The 16972-nt window shown below is 37.2% G+C and overlaps 1 protein-coding gene across 1 annotated transcript; it reads right to left on the minus strand.

The window, feature by feature from the left end:
- Nucleotides 1-1205: 1205 nt before the first annotated feature.
- Nucleotides 1206-9832, minus strand: LOC127842676 (uncharacterized). The gene is made up of 2 exons (XM_052372312.1): nucleotides 9411-9832; nucleotides 1206-2989 (listed from the first exon to the last, which is right to left on the minus strand). The coding sequence occupies exon 2, from the start codon at nucleotides 2959-2961 to the stop codon at nucleotides 1801-1803; it is 1161 nt and encodes a 386-aa protein (XP_052228272.1). The 5' UTR covers nucleotides 2962-2989; nucleotides 9411-9832; the 3' UTR covers nucleotides 1206-1800.
- Nucleotides 9833-16972: the final 7140 nt, after the last annotated feature.

Below are 16972 nucleotides of genomic sequence, written 5' to 3' on the forward strand. Positions count from 1 at the left end.
AATGGAATGGACGCAATGAAGATTGTTCGTCATGTAATGTGTGTACTCGTATATAAAGGAGAACGGTGTGTGTAAAATGTGTAGACGAACGATGCGATAATCTTGCCACGTTTACTTTCACCATAATAATGATAATGATTATTTGTATATATACATAGTCCATATGACGTCGACATTTTCAGATGACACATATTTCTATGAAAGCATTTATTTTAAATGCACGTGTGTTCTCTTTTAGTTACATAGTCAATCGTTTGATTTCTTTTTTTGTCATGAAAATTCATAAAACGATAAATAATAATAATTTTTTTACATATTTGTTTGAGGGATACTCAAATGTATGTATTCAGCGAAAACCAGTCATTTGTATCGATTCAATACGAAAGTTAATAATTCGGTGCCGACGTAATCCACACGGCTAGACTCCTCTGATTTGGGATTATCTTTAATCATTATATTTGAGCTATTTAAATGTGATCTGTCACACCGAGGTGTGATAGAGTATTGCCAATGCTTATTTAAGGAATTACACAGGCACGTTATAGACTCGAGCTCAGCAGGTAATCTAAACAATCCGCGCTGGAATATCTTTATTTTCAAACATTGTAATCTAATTAGAATTAAGTAATTAGGAACTAGACTTTGTGTTTATATTTCAACGATGATGTCTTGTGAAAGGAATTTAAAAAAAGATATAATATCCTACATATAGTCTTCTTAACCCATTTATGCCTAGTGGACTCTCCCATCTTTCTAAATTGGATTAATTTATTCCCAAAATTAGGGATGTCTAGTATATTTATTTCTATATTTAGAATATTTCTTACAGATATTCCTTTAAGCAAACAGCGCCGATCATCTGGGTCTACGCTGTTTGCCAATGTCTTTTTTTCTAGACGCTAGGCATAAATGTGTTAAAAACCACATAGAAAAAATTTCTAATTGTAAGCCTTGTGTTTCCATATTTTCATTTCAATATGTTATAGATTGCAATCAAACCGGGATTATCAATCCTTGATTGAATATCAATGATTAAAAAAATAACACAATTGATTAAACTTAAAAATAAACCTTTATAACTTTGGTATAACATAAATACAATTTGGTTTTCTTCGCTCACTGCATGAAAAAGAACGATGAAGTTTCGAACCTCGAAGACAGACAACCGTTATTAAAATATTGTATAGTTAAAAATAAAAAAGTAAAGTTTAATCAGGCTGATGTGATTGATGTCTTAACACGTACACACATACATTTTTCAGCGTTTTATTACATACAAAAATATAGTAAGCAACGTTATACCAAATGCATTTCATTTTATGCGAATATAAGTCGTTTATTATAAAATTTAGATGAAAATCACCTGTACATGGTTTTCGAAATATTTGAGTATTTATCAGCTCATACCGTGCAAACATTATTATCTGAATGTAATAATCTCAAAAGTATGTCGAATACATGGGCGTTGCCTTTGTAAGAAATGTAATATAAAAAAATAGAAGATAACCGTGGTAAATATGCATGCATGCATGTATGAAATTTAGCTGACGTTCCTGGCAACGGAAATTATATTGAAGATGCACAAATTGCACGAATGTTAATTAGCATTCGCATTTCAATTTACCTGAGCATTTTTCGAATGTGAAAATTGTTATTGGGCAATTGATAACACAATTGAAAAAAAGAACAACATATGTCCCGTTTGTTGTATCATATGAAAACGTTCCTGATGATATTCAGATGTATTAACACAAAAAAAAAAAAAAATTAATTGGTGCAAAAAAATCAAAACAGGAATGATCATCCACATACAGACAGGAAATATTCAAAATCCGAAATGCTTTCACCATAATGCAGCCAGTCCCAAATGCCTTGGTTCTTTTCGTTGGAAAGAAATTCCGATTTAAACATGTCCGGTATAATTTGCTTCGGGGGTTTAGTTGCCTTTAATTGCTCATACGATTCGAATTCGTCCGCTGAAAACCGAATTTCTTTTCTAACGTTTTCATCAGATGTATTCTGTTCGATAACAATTCTTTTAAATGGTACTATGCTTTTACGACTCTGGGATCTTTCAAGCACAACTTTATGGTTGCCATCTTTATTACGCTGACGAATCTCCTCTGAAGGTTGCCCAGCTTGTTCCTGTGTTTCAGGCTTGACTGGCGTCTCTTCTTCCTGCTTTGCACTGGCGTCCATGTCATCACTGTCCTTGTCGTCATCCGGCGTTTCAGCTTTATTTGCAGTGCCGTCGTTGTCCTGCTCAGCCAAATACTGACGCGAGATTCTCTCCAATTTCTTGCGAATCTTCTGACCTTTCAGATGAGGCGAGTTCTTTATTGGTAGATACAGGCTCGAGCGAGTTTGTATTTTACCGTCGTCAGGAATGGTCCTTGCTCGACCCCCTACCGGGGCGGAATGAGCATAAATCTTTCTAGCGTTTTCGGATTCGGTGTTAAGCGTGATGGGGATATTTTTCATCTGATCAACCGTCCACCGCGTGTCAACCACGTTTGTTCTAAAATGTATTTTGGCACTTTTAATGATGCGGGTATCGTCGTATCGCGTCCCTTCGGTGGCGTACGGTTCCTGGAACATGGCACGCAAGTCAGTTCTGTACTTATTGTCAATGGAGTTCCGACCTTTGTCAACCGGGAGGATGTAGGTGATCCCTTGACTAACCCGCTGTCGACACACTGCATCTTTCATATCGACGATAGGAGGTAAATCCGGCCATTCGTACTCGAGTAGTTCGATGTGATATTCACCTTCATTAGAGGCGAGAGTGTTGGGCGTCACCGGCGTTGTGGACGGGCGATCCTGCTTTTCCGATTTTCTAAAACCGGAAGCGGAAATACTCCGCCCGACAATTTCTTCTCTATGGCGCACGGCGGCAGAAACATAGCTGCGCTGGTTCCTGGGTCGCGCCAGTCGCAGTTCCGGTCCGATATCGTGAGGCATCCTAAACGACCACGTGACTGTAGTTTATCTGTGAAGGATGTAGAACAAATAAGTCAAAAGTTCGAACAATAATAATGCACTAGTCGAACAATTGCTTTTTGTGTTGTTGTAAATGAGTTTGTTATTAATCGTATCCAAACACAATAAATACACATTTGTAAAAACGTACATGTATGTTTATGTTCTTAAGATTGAACAAGACCAAAATAATCAATTTTTCAATTGTTACTGATACGACGATTGCTAAACATCAATATTTGAAATAAAATCAGCATTGTAAACATTAATACAATAACATCCACATGAACCTATCGATAAACATTTGTCGCGAACCATTAAATATCTATCATTTTTGTTAGCTTTGTTAGAGGTTTTAATCATCACCGCAGCTAATCAAATATCTCCGATCACAAATCACTGGTGAGCAGTTCAAATATATGGCAGTTTATGCTGGCTTTATTCCTAATACCCAATTTATATTCGGTGTGATTTTCTTCAAAGTTGTTTGATCAAAAGACTAACGGTATAATTTAAAAGCCTAAGTGTTGAATATAAAATATTAAGGTGCTATTAATAAAGTAGTAATGCTGTAATGGGTATAAGTAGTGTAGAATTATTAGAAGTCTAAGTATCAGTAGTGGTGGTTGTTGTAGAAGTAGAAGTAGTAGTGGAAGTAGATAGTAAGTAGTTAGTATGTGAAGTAGAAGGAGTAGTAGTAGTAGTAGAAGTAGTCACTAGTAGTAGTAGTCCGTTAGTAGTATTAGTAGTAGTAGAAGTAGTAGTAGTAATAGTAGTAGTAGTAGTAGATAGTAGTAGTAGTAGTAGTAGTAGTAGTAGTAGTCGTCTAGAAAGTCGCAGCAGCAGCAGCAGCAGCAGCAGCAGCAGTAGTATAGTAGTAGTAGAAGTAGTAGTAGTAGTAGTATAGTAGTAGTAGTATAGTATTAGTCGTAGTAGTAGTAGTAGTAGTTCGAGTCGTAGTAGTAGTAGTAGTATTTGTAGTCGTAGTATTAGTAGTCGAAGTAGTAAGTAGTGGTAGTAGTAGTAGTCGTAGTAGTAGTAAGTAGTAGTAGTAGTGTATTAGTAGTCGTCGTAGTTAGTAGTAGTCGTCGTAGTCGTCGTAGTAGTAGTAGTCGTAGTCGTAGTAGTAGTCGTCGTAGTCGTCGTAGTAGTCGTAGTCGTCGTAGTCGAGTAGTCGTCGTAGTAGCGTGGTAGTAGTAGTAGTAGTCGTAGTAGTCCTAGTAGTCGTAGTCGTAGTAGTAGTGGTCGTCTAGTCGTAGTAGTCGTAGTCGTAGTAGTAGTAGTCGTAGTAGTAGTCGTCGTAGTCGTCTCGTCGTCGTCGTTAGTAGTATGTAGTAGTCGTAGTCGTAGTAGTAGTAGTCGTCGTATATAGTAGTAGTAGTCGTAGTATAGTAGTAGTAGTAGAAGTAGCAGCAGCGCAGCAGCAGCAGCAGCAGCAGCAGTAGTAGTAGTAGTAGTAGAAGTAGTAGTAGTAGTAGTAGTAGTAGTAGTAGTAGTAGTAGTAGTAGTAGTAGTAGTAGTAGTAGTAGTAGTAGTAGTAGTAGTAGTAGTAGTAGTAGTAGTAGTCGTAGTAGTAGTAGTGTAGTCGTGGTAGTAGTAGTAGTAGTAGTAGTAGTCGTAGCAGCGTAGTAGTCGTAGTAATCGTCGTCGTCGTAGTAGTAGAAGTCGTAGTAGTCGTCGTCCCCGTCGTCGTAGTCGTCGTCGTAGTCGTAGTCTCGTCGTAGTAGTAGTAGTCGTCGTCGTAGTCGTCTCGTCGTCGTCGTCGTCGTGGTCGTCGTCGTCTAGTCGTCGTCGTAGTCGTAGTCGTCGTCGTCGTAGTCGTGTCGTAGTCGTCGTCGTCGTCGTCGTCGTCGTCGTCGTCGTCGTAGTCGTCGTCGTAGTCGTCGTCGCGTAGTCGTCGTCGTAGTAGTCTCGTCGTCGTCGTAGTGTCGTAGTCGTCGTCGTAGTCGTAGTAGTAGTCGTCGTAGCGTCGTAGTAGTCGTGTAGTAGCGTAGTAGTCGTCGGCGTGTCGTCGTAGTCGTCGTCGTCGTAGTCGTCGTCGTCGTCGTCGTCGTAGTCGTCGTAGTCGTAGTAGTAGTAGTAGTGGTCGTAGCAGTAGTAGTAGTAGTAGTAGTAGTATAGTAGTAGTCGTCGTAGTAGTAGCAGTAGTAGTAGTAGTGGTAGTAGTAGTCGTAGTAGTAGCAGTAGTAGTAGTAGTAGTAGTAGTAGGACAGTAGTAGTAGTAGTAGTAGTAGTAGTAGTAGTCGTAGTAGTAGCAGTAGTAGTGTAGTAGTTAGGAGAAGTAGAAGTAGTAGTAGTAGTAGTAGTAGTAGTAGTAGCGTAGTAGTCGTAGTAGTAGTAGTAGTAGTAGTAGTAGTAGTAGTAGTAGAAGTAGTAGTAGTAGTAGTCGTTCGTAGTAGTAGTAGTAGTAGTAGTAGTAGTAGTAGTAGTAGTCGTAGTAGTAGCAGTAGTAGAAGTAGTAGTAGTAGTGTAGTCGTAGTAGTAGTAGTTAGTAGTAGTCGTAGTAGTAGTAGTAGAGTAGTAGTTTAGTAGTAGTCGAGGAGTAGTAGTAGTAGTAGTAGTAGTAGTAGCAGTAGTAGTCGTAGTAGTAGCGTAGTAGTAGTAGTAGTAGTCGTAGTAGTAGTAGTAGTAGTAGTAGTAGTAGTAGTAGTAGTAGTGGTAAGTAGTAGTAGTAGTAGTCGTAGTAGTAGTCGTAGTAGTAGTCGTATAGTAGTAGTCGTAGTCGTCGTAGTAGTAGTAGTAGTAGTCGTAGTCGTAGTCGTATAGTCTAGTAGTAGTAGTAGTAGTCGTCGAGTAGTAGTAGTGTAGTAGTAGTAGAAGTAGTAGTAGTAGTAGTGTAGTAGTAGTCGTCGTAGTGTAGTAGTGAGTAGTAGCTAGTAGTAGTACCTTAAGTAAGTAGTTAGTAGTATAGTAGAAGTAGTAAGTAGTATGTAGTAAGTAGTAGTAGTAGTCGTAAGTCGTCAGCTAGCTAGCTAGCAGTCAGCTTAGCCCCGAAGCTAGTAGTAGTAGTAGTAGTCAGTAAGTAGTAGCTAGTAGTCAAGTCGGTAGTGTAGTAGTAGTAGTAGTCGTAGCAGTCGTAGTAGTTAGTAGTAGCAGTCGTAGTAGTAGTGCTAGTAGTTAGTAGTAGTAGCCTAGTAGTATTTAGTAGTAGAAGCTAGTATAGTAGTCGGTAGTAGTTCGTAGTAGTAGTAGTCAGTGAGATAGTAGTAGTAGTCGTAGTAGTAAAGTAGTAGTAGATAGTAGTAGAAGTAGTAGTAGTAGTAGTCAGTACGTAGTAGTAGTAGTAAGTAGTAGTAGTAGTCGTAGTAGTAGGTAGTAGTAGAGTAGAAGTAGTAGTAGTCGTAGTTAGTAGTAAGTTAGCAGTGGTCGTAGTTAGTAGTATTAGTAGTAGTAATAGCAGTAGTAGTCGTAGTATTAGTAGTAGGTAGTAGTAGTAGTAGTCGTAGTAGTCAGTAGTTAGTAAGTAGTAGTAGCTAGTAGTAGTAGTAGTTTAGTGGTCGTAGTAGTAGCTAGTAGTAGAAGTTAGTAGTAGTAGTAGTAGTAAGTAGTATAGTAGCATAGTAGTAGTAGTAGAGTAGTAAGTAGTAGTAGAAGTAGTAGTAGTAGTCGTATTAGTAGCATAGTAAGTAGTAGTAGTAGTAGTCCGTAGTAGTAGCAGTAGTAGTAGTAGTAGTAGGAGAAGTAGTAGTAGTAGCAGTAGTAGTAGTAGTAGTAGTAGTAGTCGTAGTAGTAGCCGTAATAGTAGTAGTAGTAGTAAGTAGTAGTAGGAGAAGTAGTAGTAGTAGTAGTAGTAGTAGTAGTAGTAGCAGTAGTAGTAGTAGTAGTAGTAGTAGTAGTAGTAGTAGTAGTAGTAGTAGTAGTAGTAGTAGAAGTAGTAGTAGTAGTAGTAGTCGTAGTAGTAGTAGTAGTAGTAGAAGTAGTAGTAGTAGTAGTAGTTCGTAGTAGTAGCAGTAGTAGTAGAAGTACTAGTTAGTAGTAGTAGTAGTAGTAGTAGCAGTATTAGTAGTAGTAGTGTAGTAGTAGTAGTAGTGGAAGTAGTAGTAGTAGAAGTAGTAGTAGTAGCAGTAGTAGAATAAGTAGTAGTAGTAGTAGTAGTAGTAGTAGCAGTAGTAGTCGTAGTAGTATCAGTAGTAGAAGTAGTAGTAGTAGTAGTAGTAGTAGTAGTAGCAGTAGTAGTAGTAGTAGTAGTAGTAGTAGTGGTAGTAGTAGTAGTAGTAGTAGTAGTAGCAGTAGTAGTCGTAGTAGAAGCAGTAGTAGAAGTAGTAGTAGTAGTAGTAGTTGTAGTAGTAGTAGTAGTAGTAGTAGTAGTAGTAGTAGTAGTAGTAGAAGTAGTAGTAGTGGAAGTAGTAGTAGTAGTAGTGGAAGTAGTAGTAGTAGCAGTAGTAGTAGTAGTAGCAGTAGTAGTAGTAGTAGTAGTAGTAGTAGTAGTAGTAGTAGTAGTAGTAGTAGTAGTAGTAGTATAGTAGTAGTAGTAGCAGTAGTAGTAGTAGTAGCAGTAGTAGTAGTAGTAGCAGTAGTAGTAGTAGTAGTAGTAGTAGTAGTAGTAGTAGTAGTAGTAGTAGAGTTCAGTAGTAGTAGTAGTACGTAGTAGTAGTAGTAGTAGTAGTAGTGCAGTCGTAGTAGAGTAGTAGACTAGTAGTAGCAGTGTAGTAGTAGTAGTAGTAGTAGCAGTAGTAGTAGTCGTAGTAGTAGTAGTAGTAGTAGTAGTAGTAAGTAGTAGAGTAGTAGTAGTGATAGTAGTAGAGTAGTAGTTGTAGTAGTAGGAGTAGTAGTAGTTTAGTAGTAGTAAGCAGTTAAGTCGTAGTAGCAGTAGTAGTAGTAGATAGTTAGTAGTCGTAGGTAGTAGTAGTAGTAGTAGTAGTATGTAGAAGTAGTAGTAGAGTAGTAGTAGTAGTAGTAGTGTAGTAGTAGTAGTAGTAGTAGTAGTAGTAGTGGTGTAGTAGTAGTAGTAGTGGTAGTAGTAGTAGGTAGTAGTGGTAGTAGTCGTAGTAGTAGTAGTAGTAGTAGTAAGTAGTAGTAGTAGAGTAGTAGTGAAGTAGTAGTAGTAGTAGTAGTAGTAGTAGTAGTAGTCGTAGTAGTAGTAGTAGTAGTCGTAGTAGTAGTAGTAGTAGTCGTAGTAGTAGTAGTGGTAGTAGTAGTGGTAGTAGTAGTAGTAGTGGTAGTAGTCGTCGTCGTCGTAGTAGTGGTCGTAGTTGTTGTAGTAGTAGTAGTAGTAGTAGTAGTACGAGTAGTAGTAGTAGTAGTAGTTAGTAGTAGTAGTAGTAGTAGTAGTAGTAGTAGTACTAGTAGTGTAGTAGTCGTAGTAGTCGTAGTAGCGTAGTAGTAGTCGTAGTCGTAGTAGTCGTAGTCGTAGTAGTCGTAGTAGTAGTAGTAGTAGTCGTAGTAGTAGTAGTAGTCGTAGTAGTAGTAGTAGTGGTAGTAGTCGTAGTAGTGGTAGTAGTGGTAGTAGTGTAGTCGTGGTGTAGTGGTCGTAGTGGTAGTCGTAGTAGTAGTAGTGTCGTAGTAGTAGTCGTCGTAGTAGTAGTAGTAGTAGTCGTAGTAGTAGTAGTAGTAGTAGTAGTAGAGTAGTAGTAATAGTAGTAGAAGTAGTAGTAGTAGTAGTAGTAGTAGTAGTAGTAGTGGTAGTAGTAGTAGTAGTGGTAGTAGTGGTAGTAGTGGTAGTAGTGGTAGTAGTTGTGTTGATGTTATAGTATAAGTAGCAAAAGCGTTATCATTAGCAATTTTAGCAATAGTAATAGCTGTAGAAGTATTCGCAGAAGTATTAGCATCAGCAATAGTATTAGTAGTATCAGCAGCAACAGCAACACCAGAAGTAGCAAAAGAAGGGGCATCAGCAGTAGCAGAAACAGTATTAGAAGTCGAGGGTGTCGAGTAATTTACAGGATATTTAGATGCAGTGTCAGCAAGAAAAACATGCACTTGTTGCAATATAATAAGTAGTTTTGTACAAAGAGTTTTCGCTCTTCGCGTAATGAATGATTCAGCAACACAGCTTAGCACCAGAACTGTGTACTAGACTAAATTTAGCGAGCATGACTATGATCATGTCATAAAACAACACTTATTAAATAAGCCGTGTTCTGAGGAAACTGGGCTTAATGCATGTGCGTAAAGTGTCGTCCCAGATTAGCCTGTGCAGTCCGCACAGGCTCATCAGGGACGACACTTTCCGCCTAAATTGAATTTTTGCTAAGAAGAGACTTCATTTAAACGAAAAATTTCATAATTTTTGAAGCAGAAAGTGTCGTCCCTGATTAACCTGTGAGGACTGCACAGGCTAATCTGGGACGACACTGTACGCACATGCATTATGCCCAGTTTTCTCAGAATGCGACACAAATACACAGCACCTGGAACAGTCGCAGTTGCTATAACGGTAACTGGTCGTCATAGTAATGCTTTTAAATAACAACAAATGTTACTCTACTGACCTCATGTATGATCCACTTTGTTGGAGTACATCCCTCCCATACGTTATCAAATGTCAACATTTTCATACGTTCAAATTCAACTAGTTGTTAACAATTCCAATTTCCATAGTTTGTCGCCGGGACTAGCGGATTTGTATATCTTAAAGCACGTAGTATTTAAATCAAAGTAAAATACGTCCAATAAAAGCGTTGACAGCAACGAATACCTATATCTAATCTTTTCTGGAAATTATCGTTCAAACGCATTCACTGCTATTGACATGCTAACTACAAACCAAACACAAATATCTACACTGGTTTACTGATTCTTTACAGCAAAATCTTTCATTCCATTTTCACAACACATTTATCAGTCAAAAGTGTCCCATTAGGTATAAACAAGGCGTGTTGCCTAGTTTATAAGGTTTAAATCTTAAGTCAGATTAACTCAATATATATTTCAGTAACGTATACAATGGTTGAATAGACGTTTTAGTCCAATAGTTGCACAATGGAGTTAATCGAATTTGGTGATTTGATCCGTCTTGCTACGGACTGAATATCACAACGTCTATTTTAAAATCTGACATATTGTATAATGGTAATTAAAAAAACATCACCGAAACATGTATCGTTAGCACGTTCGAGTGTTTAAATGTACTATTCTAATTTGCAGTCAGCAATGGCATAGCATGTCTAGAGAAAATAATCCAACACGAGCTTTTTAAAGATAACATTAGCACGCTAATTTAATAGTCTAACGAGAAAGGGATTACATGCGCTGTTTAGTTTTGTTAATTAATTAATATATATCATTTGTTTGTATTTAATAGTAAAATATATATCTTTGTCCACAGAAAACGTAATGCATCTTTACGAGTTCATAAATTTAAATTCAAGTTTCAGATGCTTTTTTTAATTTTCATAAAGACACATATAGACATATAATAAAAATGCTTTCCATGCTAATATCTCGGACTCTATAAATGATAAACATGACATTCATGAGTTATATTGATTAAATGCTGCGATTATGCGCACTGATTAAAAGATGCGCATGAATACACCATACTCATGTTACTATGTTTCTAATATCTATAGCCTCGCCCTCATTACATGCTTAAACCTCATGTTATCATGTTTCATGACGTGAGTGAAATAACAGACTTGATATACATGTATACTATTGCAGTATTGCCGTGTTTCTAGTGTTATTGAAGATAGTAGAAGTAATACTTATCCAACAATAACGGATGAATGAAAAATAAACGAAGTGTGTTTTTTTTTCCGCAACAAACATAGTTCTATATGGGTAAAAGTATTCGCATGATGTGATTCAAGCCCGACAACTCCTCAATCTACACGTAGAAAATGTATTGGGTACCCTCTCCTTTAAAAATACATTTTCATGCAGTCGAATTCGGATAATTTGCCGTATCTATGCTCTAATGTTACAATTCCAATTCCTAGTGTTCTATCTGATTCAGTGCCCCAGTGCCTTAGAAATATCTGTACAACTCTGGCAAATATTCATATAATGAAAGAAAACGGTCCAAGGATCTGTTCACACCATGGCAAATGGACTATTTTCATTTTTGTGCCATACGACTTTGAAAACAAAATTATTCACTTGCATTGCAAAATAATAAATGAAGACCATACAAAATTGCAAAACATAAAGAACAGGTTTTTTGCTAATGTATTTCGTAAAACCCATTATCATTAACCACGAGTTATAATGCTCCATTAAATTTTGAATGGCCGATGTTAGCAGGATCCAGTCTGCTTTGATCCCGACGATCTCAAGTTCGATTTTCAACAAAAGACAAAATGTCTTTTTTATCGACGTTTTCTTCATTTTTATGGTGGGTCAAAATTATTGCAATCTGTGCAGCTAACATTATAAACATGTTTTTCAATAATACAAAACTATGGAGAAAATGCCCTTGTTATCATATTCATGTTCAATAACTGCTTATTGGTTATATGGCCATTAAAAGATCGACGTTAAGATATTTAAGTCCCGAGGGCTTTAGTATAATTACTGAATTCAATTGTGATAATTCACCCCATTGTCTCTTGTGTGTACATAATGTTGATTTGCAATTCACCGCAGGCGGCGACGCGGAGAATGATTAAATGCATTAATAAGTGTTTAGTGATATTTATAATTTTGTTAGTAGTGAATGTATGTTTTTTTTTTATCATTTTGAATTGTTTTTGTTGCGTGTTTGTTTGCAGTAACGAACCAAAAAAAAAACAAATTTGAAATGACCTTTTATTAGTGCGACTTCTATAGATTGGTTGTTGAGAAAAAATACAAGAAAATAGTGCAATAACAATTACAAGTTCCGTAAGTTCAAGTCAGCGGCAGTAGGCGCTAACAAGGTTTAGTATTAATTTGTGAATGTTTTTTGTAAGTCCGGCTAAAACAGTGGTTGATAACTCGCTTTTCACGATAACGGCCTATGTTCGAAATGTTCTCAAAGCCTACAAAGCAACATCACATACCGAAAGTAAAACAAACTAAAGTACATTAAAAATGGCTGTAATTTACTTAAGTTCAACTATAAGTTTCTGGTAATCTCAGAAAATATAATTTTGTCGTCACAATTAATCTCTTCGACTTGTGTTGTGTACCACATCGCAACGTTTATATTGCGAAAAGTAATATTCGGAATGATGCATTTTATATCGTTACTGCCGATAACAAAGTGATATATTTTTGTTGTTTTTTACTTCAATCCTGTGCGTAATGTAATTCATATTAGAACAACAAACACTGTGTATACATGTATACACATTTAACATAAACGTACAAATTATCTTTACAAAACATTCATAAAAAGCCGAAAGTATCCCTTCCCAACATCTGTAGCATTATAACTTTAGTACACATCATCAGTCCGAATTTGCAGTTTATTTCCGGAACACACTTACAGACCAGCTATATAGAGGACAGGAGACATACCAGAGTCCTTCGAGAGGGTGGGGATGAAGGGCTAACATTGATAGACCAAATAATATTGACCGGTTATATAAAAATACCCTGACTGGGGAGAAGGCACACGAAGCTGTAAATTGTCATTCTGGCAAAATCTGGTTCAGAGGACTGTAGGTCAACCAAGGCGTGAAGTCTGATGAGATGATGCAGTCATTACAGTGCGCATACTCAACATCTGATGAGTGCAGGGAGATTGCAAAAAAGCTTTACGTTAAAAAAGATAGTGCAAGCAGCATTCTTTAAAAACCGCTATAAGTTTGTCTCACAGCGACTAATAGAGGAAAACTATGAACAGCTTACAGGCACAAGAGATAAGACAGATAAGTTGAAACAAGTAACTCATTCAAAAGTGTATCAGAATTGCCGGAGATTACTGAAACGGCTGTGGATCCTGACGAGAGTATTGTGGTCGAAGGAAGTGACACCTTGTGTCTTTCTTGACCCTGGAGAAGAAAAACTCAGCAGCATTTATTCAGCAGATTATACATATATCATTACTTATTGCTGACGGCAAAACATTTATTCTCTGTTATAGAAAGAATAATCGGGAGCTGTCAAACGCTAAAAGCCATATCAAAACCTCAGTCCAGAGAGGAGGCATCCCAGTATTCTCAGGATGTCGGGAAGTTCCGAACACACCGCAAAAACATACCTGATTAGGATTGACTAGACAGATCTTACTGTCTAGTTTGATTAAGCTAACGTCAATTGGTCGATTCCACAGAGCCTTATTCCACACGCTCAGATTCACTACCATCTACCAGAGAAAGTGAACCTTTTGACCAGCTACTTAAGCAATCTGCTCCGGACGATCATGACCGAGGCATTCATGACATAGTTTATCGACGTTTAGAGGAGATGATCAACGGTTTTACAATTCTTTTTATCCCCTTTTGTGTTGGAAATTAACCTCATCCGAAAGGCCTCTCGGGAAGGGGCCATAGATCCAACGACAGCATCCGGCATGGGGTTGCCGCAAAATAGAAGCTATATGGCTAACATCGCCATAATAAAACAGTCTCACATGAAGGCATATTTTATCCTGCTATCACAAGAACAATGGGTCTCAAGCGCAATGATTAATTTCATGACAAAGAATTTCATATACAGTACCGGATAAAAAAGAGGCATGCAATAATACATTGCACTACGATCATACAAGAAAAAGCCAGTCCAAACAAAAAACAGCACAAACAAGTGCCTGGGAAAGTGCCTAAGTTATCATTGATTGAGGTGTTACATGTGACCAAGGCAAGACTCCTCGTGGGACGAAGATACTCTCCTAATCAATGTATAAGTGCAGCTGAAATTAAGCTGACGGCTGGCAGAGAATGGTCTTTCGAGTACATCAAGCCTTAGAATACGGGTCATGAAAAGAGGAAGGAAAGGGCTATGGCTCCAAGAATATAATAATTGGGTCACCGCTGACAAGCAGAAGAAAAAGCTATGGTCCCAGGCGCGATAAGAAAAGAAGAAGAGAAGAAAAGAGTATTGCATCTGGTCCAGCTTTTCAATGACATTTGTGTTGAGGCAATCCAACGCAATGAAGATCATAGCGATATAACTTACAGTCCTGTGGGAAAACGATGTGACGAGTCATGCTTGAAAGAACGCATAGCTGATGGAGGATTGTCGCATGAAGAGTTATAGTACCTGGCTGTTCCCTTTAGAAGTCTGGAGTACTCCATTGGGGACCTCAATTGTTGCGCGCAAATAACTTTTGTTTTGTTAACATTCGCAAAAAGGTTAAGAACGCACGATGCTTATTGCGAAGTTTTGATGTTGATTTTGAACACTTTTGAAAACCACTTCATGATAAATGCGGAAAATACTCTCAAACCAATGCACACAAATCAGTGCAAAGTAACTGGCTGTATACTTATTCGTTCTATATTTGATGACAAACCATAGAGAGAATTAATTGCGTTTTCTGGCAAAGACTGAGCTTTTAATGTATTGTTACTTATCTTAGTTCTACAACATCTACACATGATTATTTGTCTAAACGCAGTTCTGAATTTTCTATTCGATAAACCATAAACGACCCAATTAACGGATGAATTTAAGTAGCCCAGAAAAATCAGAAACTCTCGTACACACGAAGCACTTCGCTCGAAAGATGGTGAAACAGACGTTATAATGGAACTGATTATAAATGGCAGCCAACATACAACAAATACAGCTGATACCGCCAGCATTAGCAAAGTCTTTTTCACGGTTTTTTTGTGTTGACGCATGGCTAAAGCTTTCAGTGGTCTTACTTTCACAGTCCACAATATTATGAAGTAGAGAATGGTGCAAACCACTATGACAATAATCATGAATACAACTGATACCACGTCCACAGAAAACTCATTAATGGCGCCTGTTCGGCAGACGGCGATGTCTTTTGTTTCACCGCTAGTCAGTCGGACAGCAATTGCAATGATCACAGTACCTGGAATAATCCATGTTGCAGCCATAAGTCCACAAAAGAACTTCTTTTGATTCGTTTTCAGCATGTGTTTAAGCGGGAAAACAACGGCCATAAATCGGTCCGCGGCTATGCATACTAACGTCATACTTGAAGTAGCATACGAAACAATTACCGTGACACGAGCTGCCATGCAAAATTCTATATTTCCTTGTACGTCAGTGACGATTAACTTTACAAACATTAAGATCATTGCTAGCCCGAGCACAAGATCGGATGCTGCTAAATTTGCAATCATCACATAGAGGCTGGTTTTGAAGAATCGCTTAAATCTCACAACGCTAACTATAATCAGCGTGTTTCCGAACAGTGTGAAGACGCAGACGATAGCTGATGTGACCAGCGCCATGACAGTATACGTGCGCCTGTTTTTGCACGAGAATTCGACAAGCATATCATCGTTGTCGCTGCGGGAGACGATCGTCGATGTAAATATTGTGGAGGCGTTCATCTGGCGTATTCTTATCTGAACAAAATATAATTATATAGCCCAGAAACAATGGAAGAAAAACCCTTATTCTGAAATTTAAAATGTTTCTTTTATAATGTTTAATACAATTTTAAGAAATGGTTTAGTTTCAAAATAATTGTAGTTGCTATTATACAATAACGAGTACTGGTTCTAGTCCCAGGAAACGTACTCGAGAGCGTTTCAAGTAAGCATTATGCTTTCTATGCAATCGAGCTAACATAAATAGGTTTAAAACTATCCACAAACGAATTTGTTTAATATTGTATTTAAATGAACAAGTTGCAAAGCGCAAAATATTAAACACAAAATCTACAATAGGATTGGTTTGACTTAAATGTGCATTAATATATGAGCCAATGCTACTTCCGAGGTAGCGCTAAGGACCGGATGTTTTGAAATGTCACGGGTAATTCTATTAGCTGAGTAGTTTTTATATGTTGTTTAAATATGTTTCGAATTATTTTAAAAATCGGGCATTGTAGTGAAGTTTAATTCATCCAAAATTACCACTTAAGTTGTGGCAGCATAAAACGCAATATGCACGTTAATATCAATCCTTATAAACAAATTGTTCGATTATATAAGGGCGTGTGTACACAGATAAATAGATCTATGTCCATGCGCATAATAATTGTCTACTGTAGCAAACGATATATGTAAACCTTCATCATCTTTTATACTATGGCCTACCGATAGTTAAATTCGTGAATGTCACACGTCAACTTGACAAAGATTATATGCATATTATCATTTACATATATTGATCATTTCTGTATTTTTACACGTATAAACAAAATTTAATCAATCATGATTATTTAGTAATCCAAAGAAAAACAAAACATAACTTACCGTAAAACTTTCCAATTCAACGGTAAGATATTCCTATATTATAACGATACAATAGTAAAATTGTTGTTTATAACAAGTTAATACTGTTCAGTGTGACGTATTTAACATTTTGACCCGATACTACATCCCCGCTGTCTTTCTGCTTCGGTGGTTTAGAGAGGCAAGGAAAAACTCACCAATCATCCATTTAAACAAAGAACGCTGTTAAAGTGACATGTTCACGATTAAAAAAATAATGGAGCAAAATTTTACATATGTTAACACACATATTAAATATCCAGACTGAAAAATATATTGAAAATGGTGTGCCGTTTTTTTATCACCAATTTTATAAAAGATAAACATTTTAAAAGCTTCATGCGTTTTTCCTCGGCATTGCGGGTCGCTCGAGTATCAATAACGCCAGACCAGATCGCACTATATTTCATGCTGATTTCTTGGCGACTTCTTGAAGAATTACATCAATATCCTGATTCAACAAAGAAGTATGAAATTCAAATAAATTAGCAGGCATGTTGAAACAGCCATCATGCATGGTGTTCTAGGCACAAAGCATATTAGAACCGACATCAGGCATAATATAAGAGCTATCCGACATGATGCAGTTATGAATTTTTACGTAAGTACTCCTCTACAGACATCAAAAGCACTTGATTCAAAACAACATTTTATTAAATATTAAGGTGTCGTAAAACAAAACAAAAACAAACATGTTTATTTATAAATACAACAGAAACGACAACAAACGTACAACGTCAGCTATGGGAATTAACTCTAAACAAATA

Source organism: Dreissena polymorpha, chromosome 8 (genome assembly GCF_020536995.1).
Source record: "Dreissena polymorpha isolate Duluth1 chromosome 8, UMN_Dpol_1.0, whole genome shotgun sequence".
Lineage (NCBI taxonomy): Eukaryota > Metazoa > Mollusca > Bivalvia > Myida > Dreissenidae > Dreissena > Dreissena polymorpha.

Bases quoted from the DNA above. Each gene is read 5' to 3' on its own strand.
- LOC127842676 (XM_052372312.1), bottom strand. From the start codon at position 2,961: ATGCCTCACGATATCGGACCGGAACTGCGACTGGCGCGACCCAGGAAC.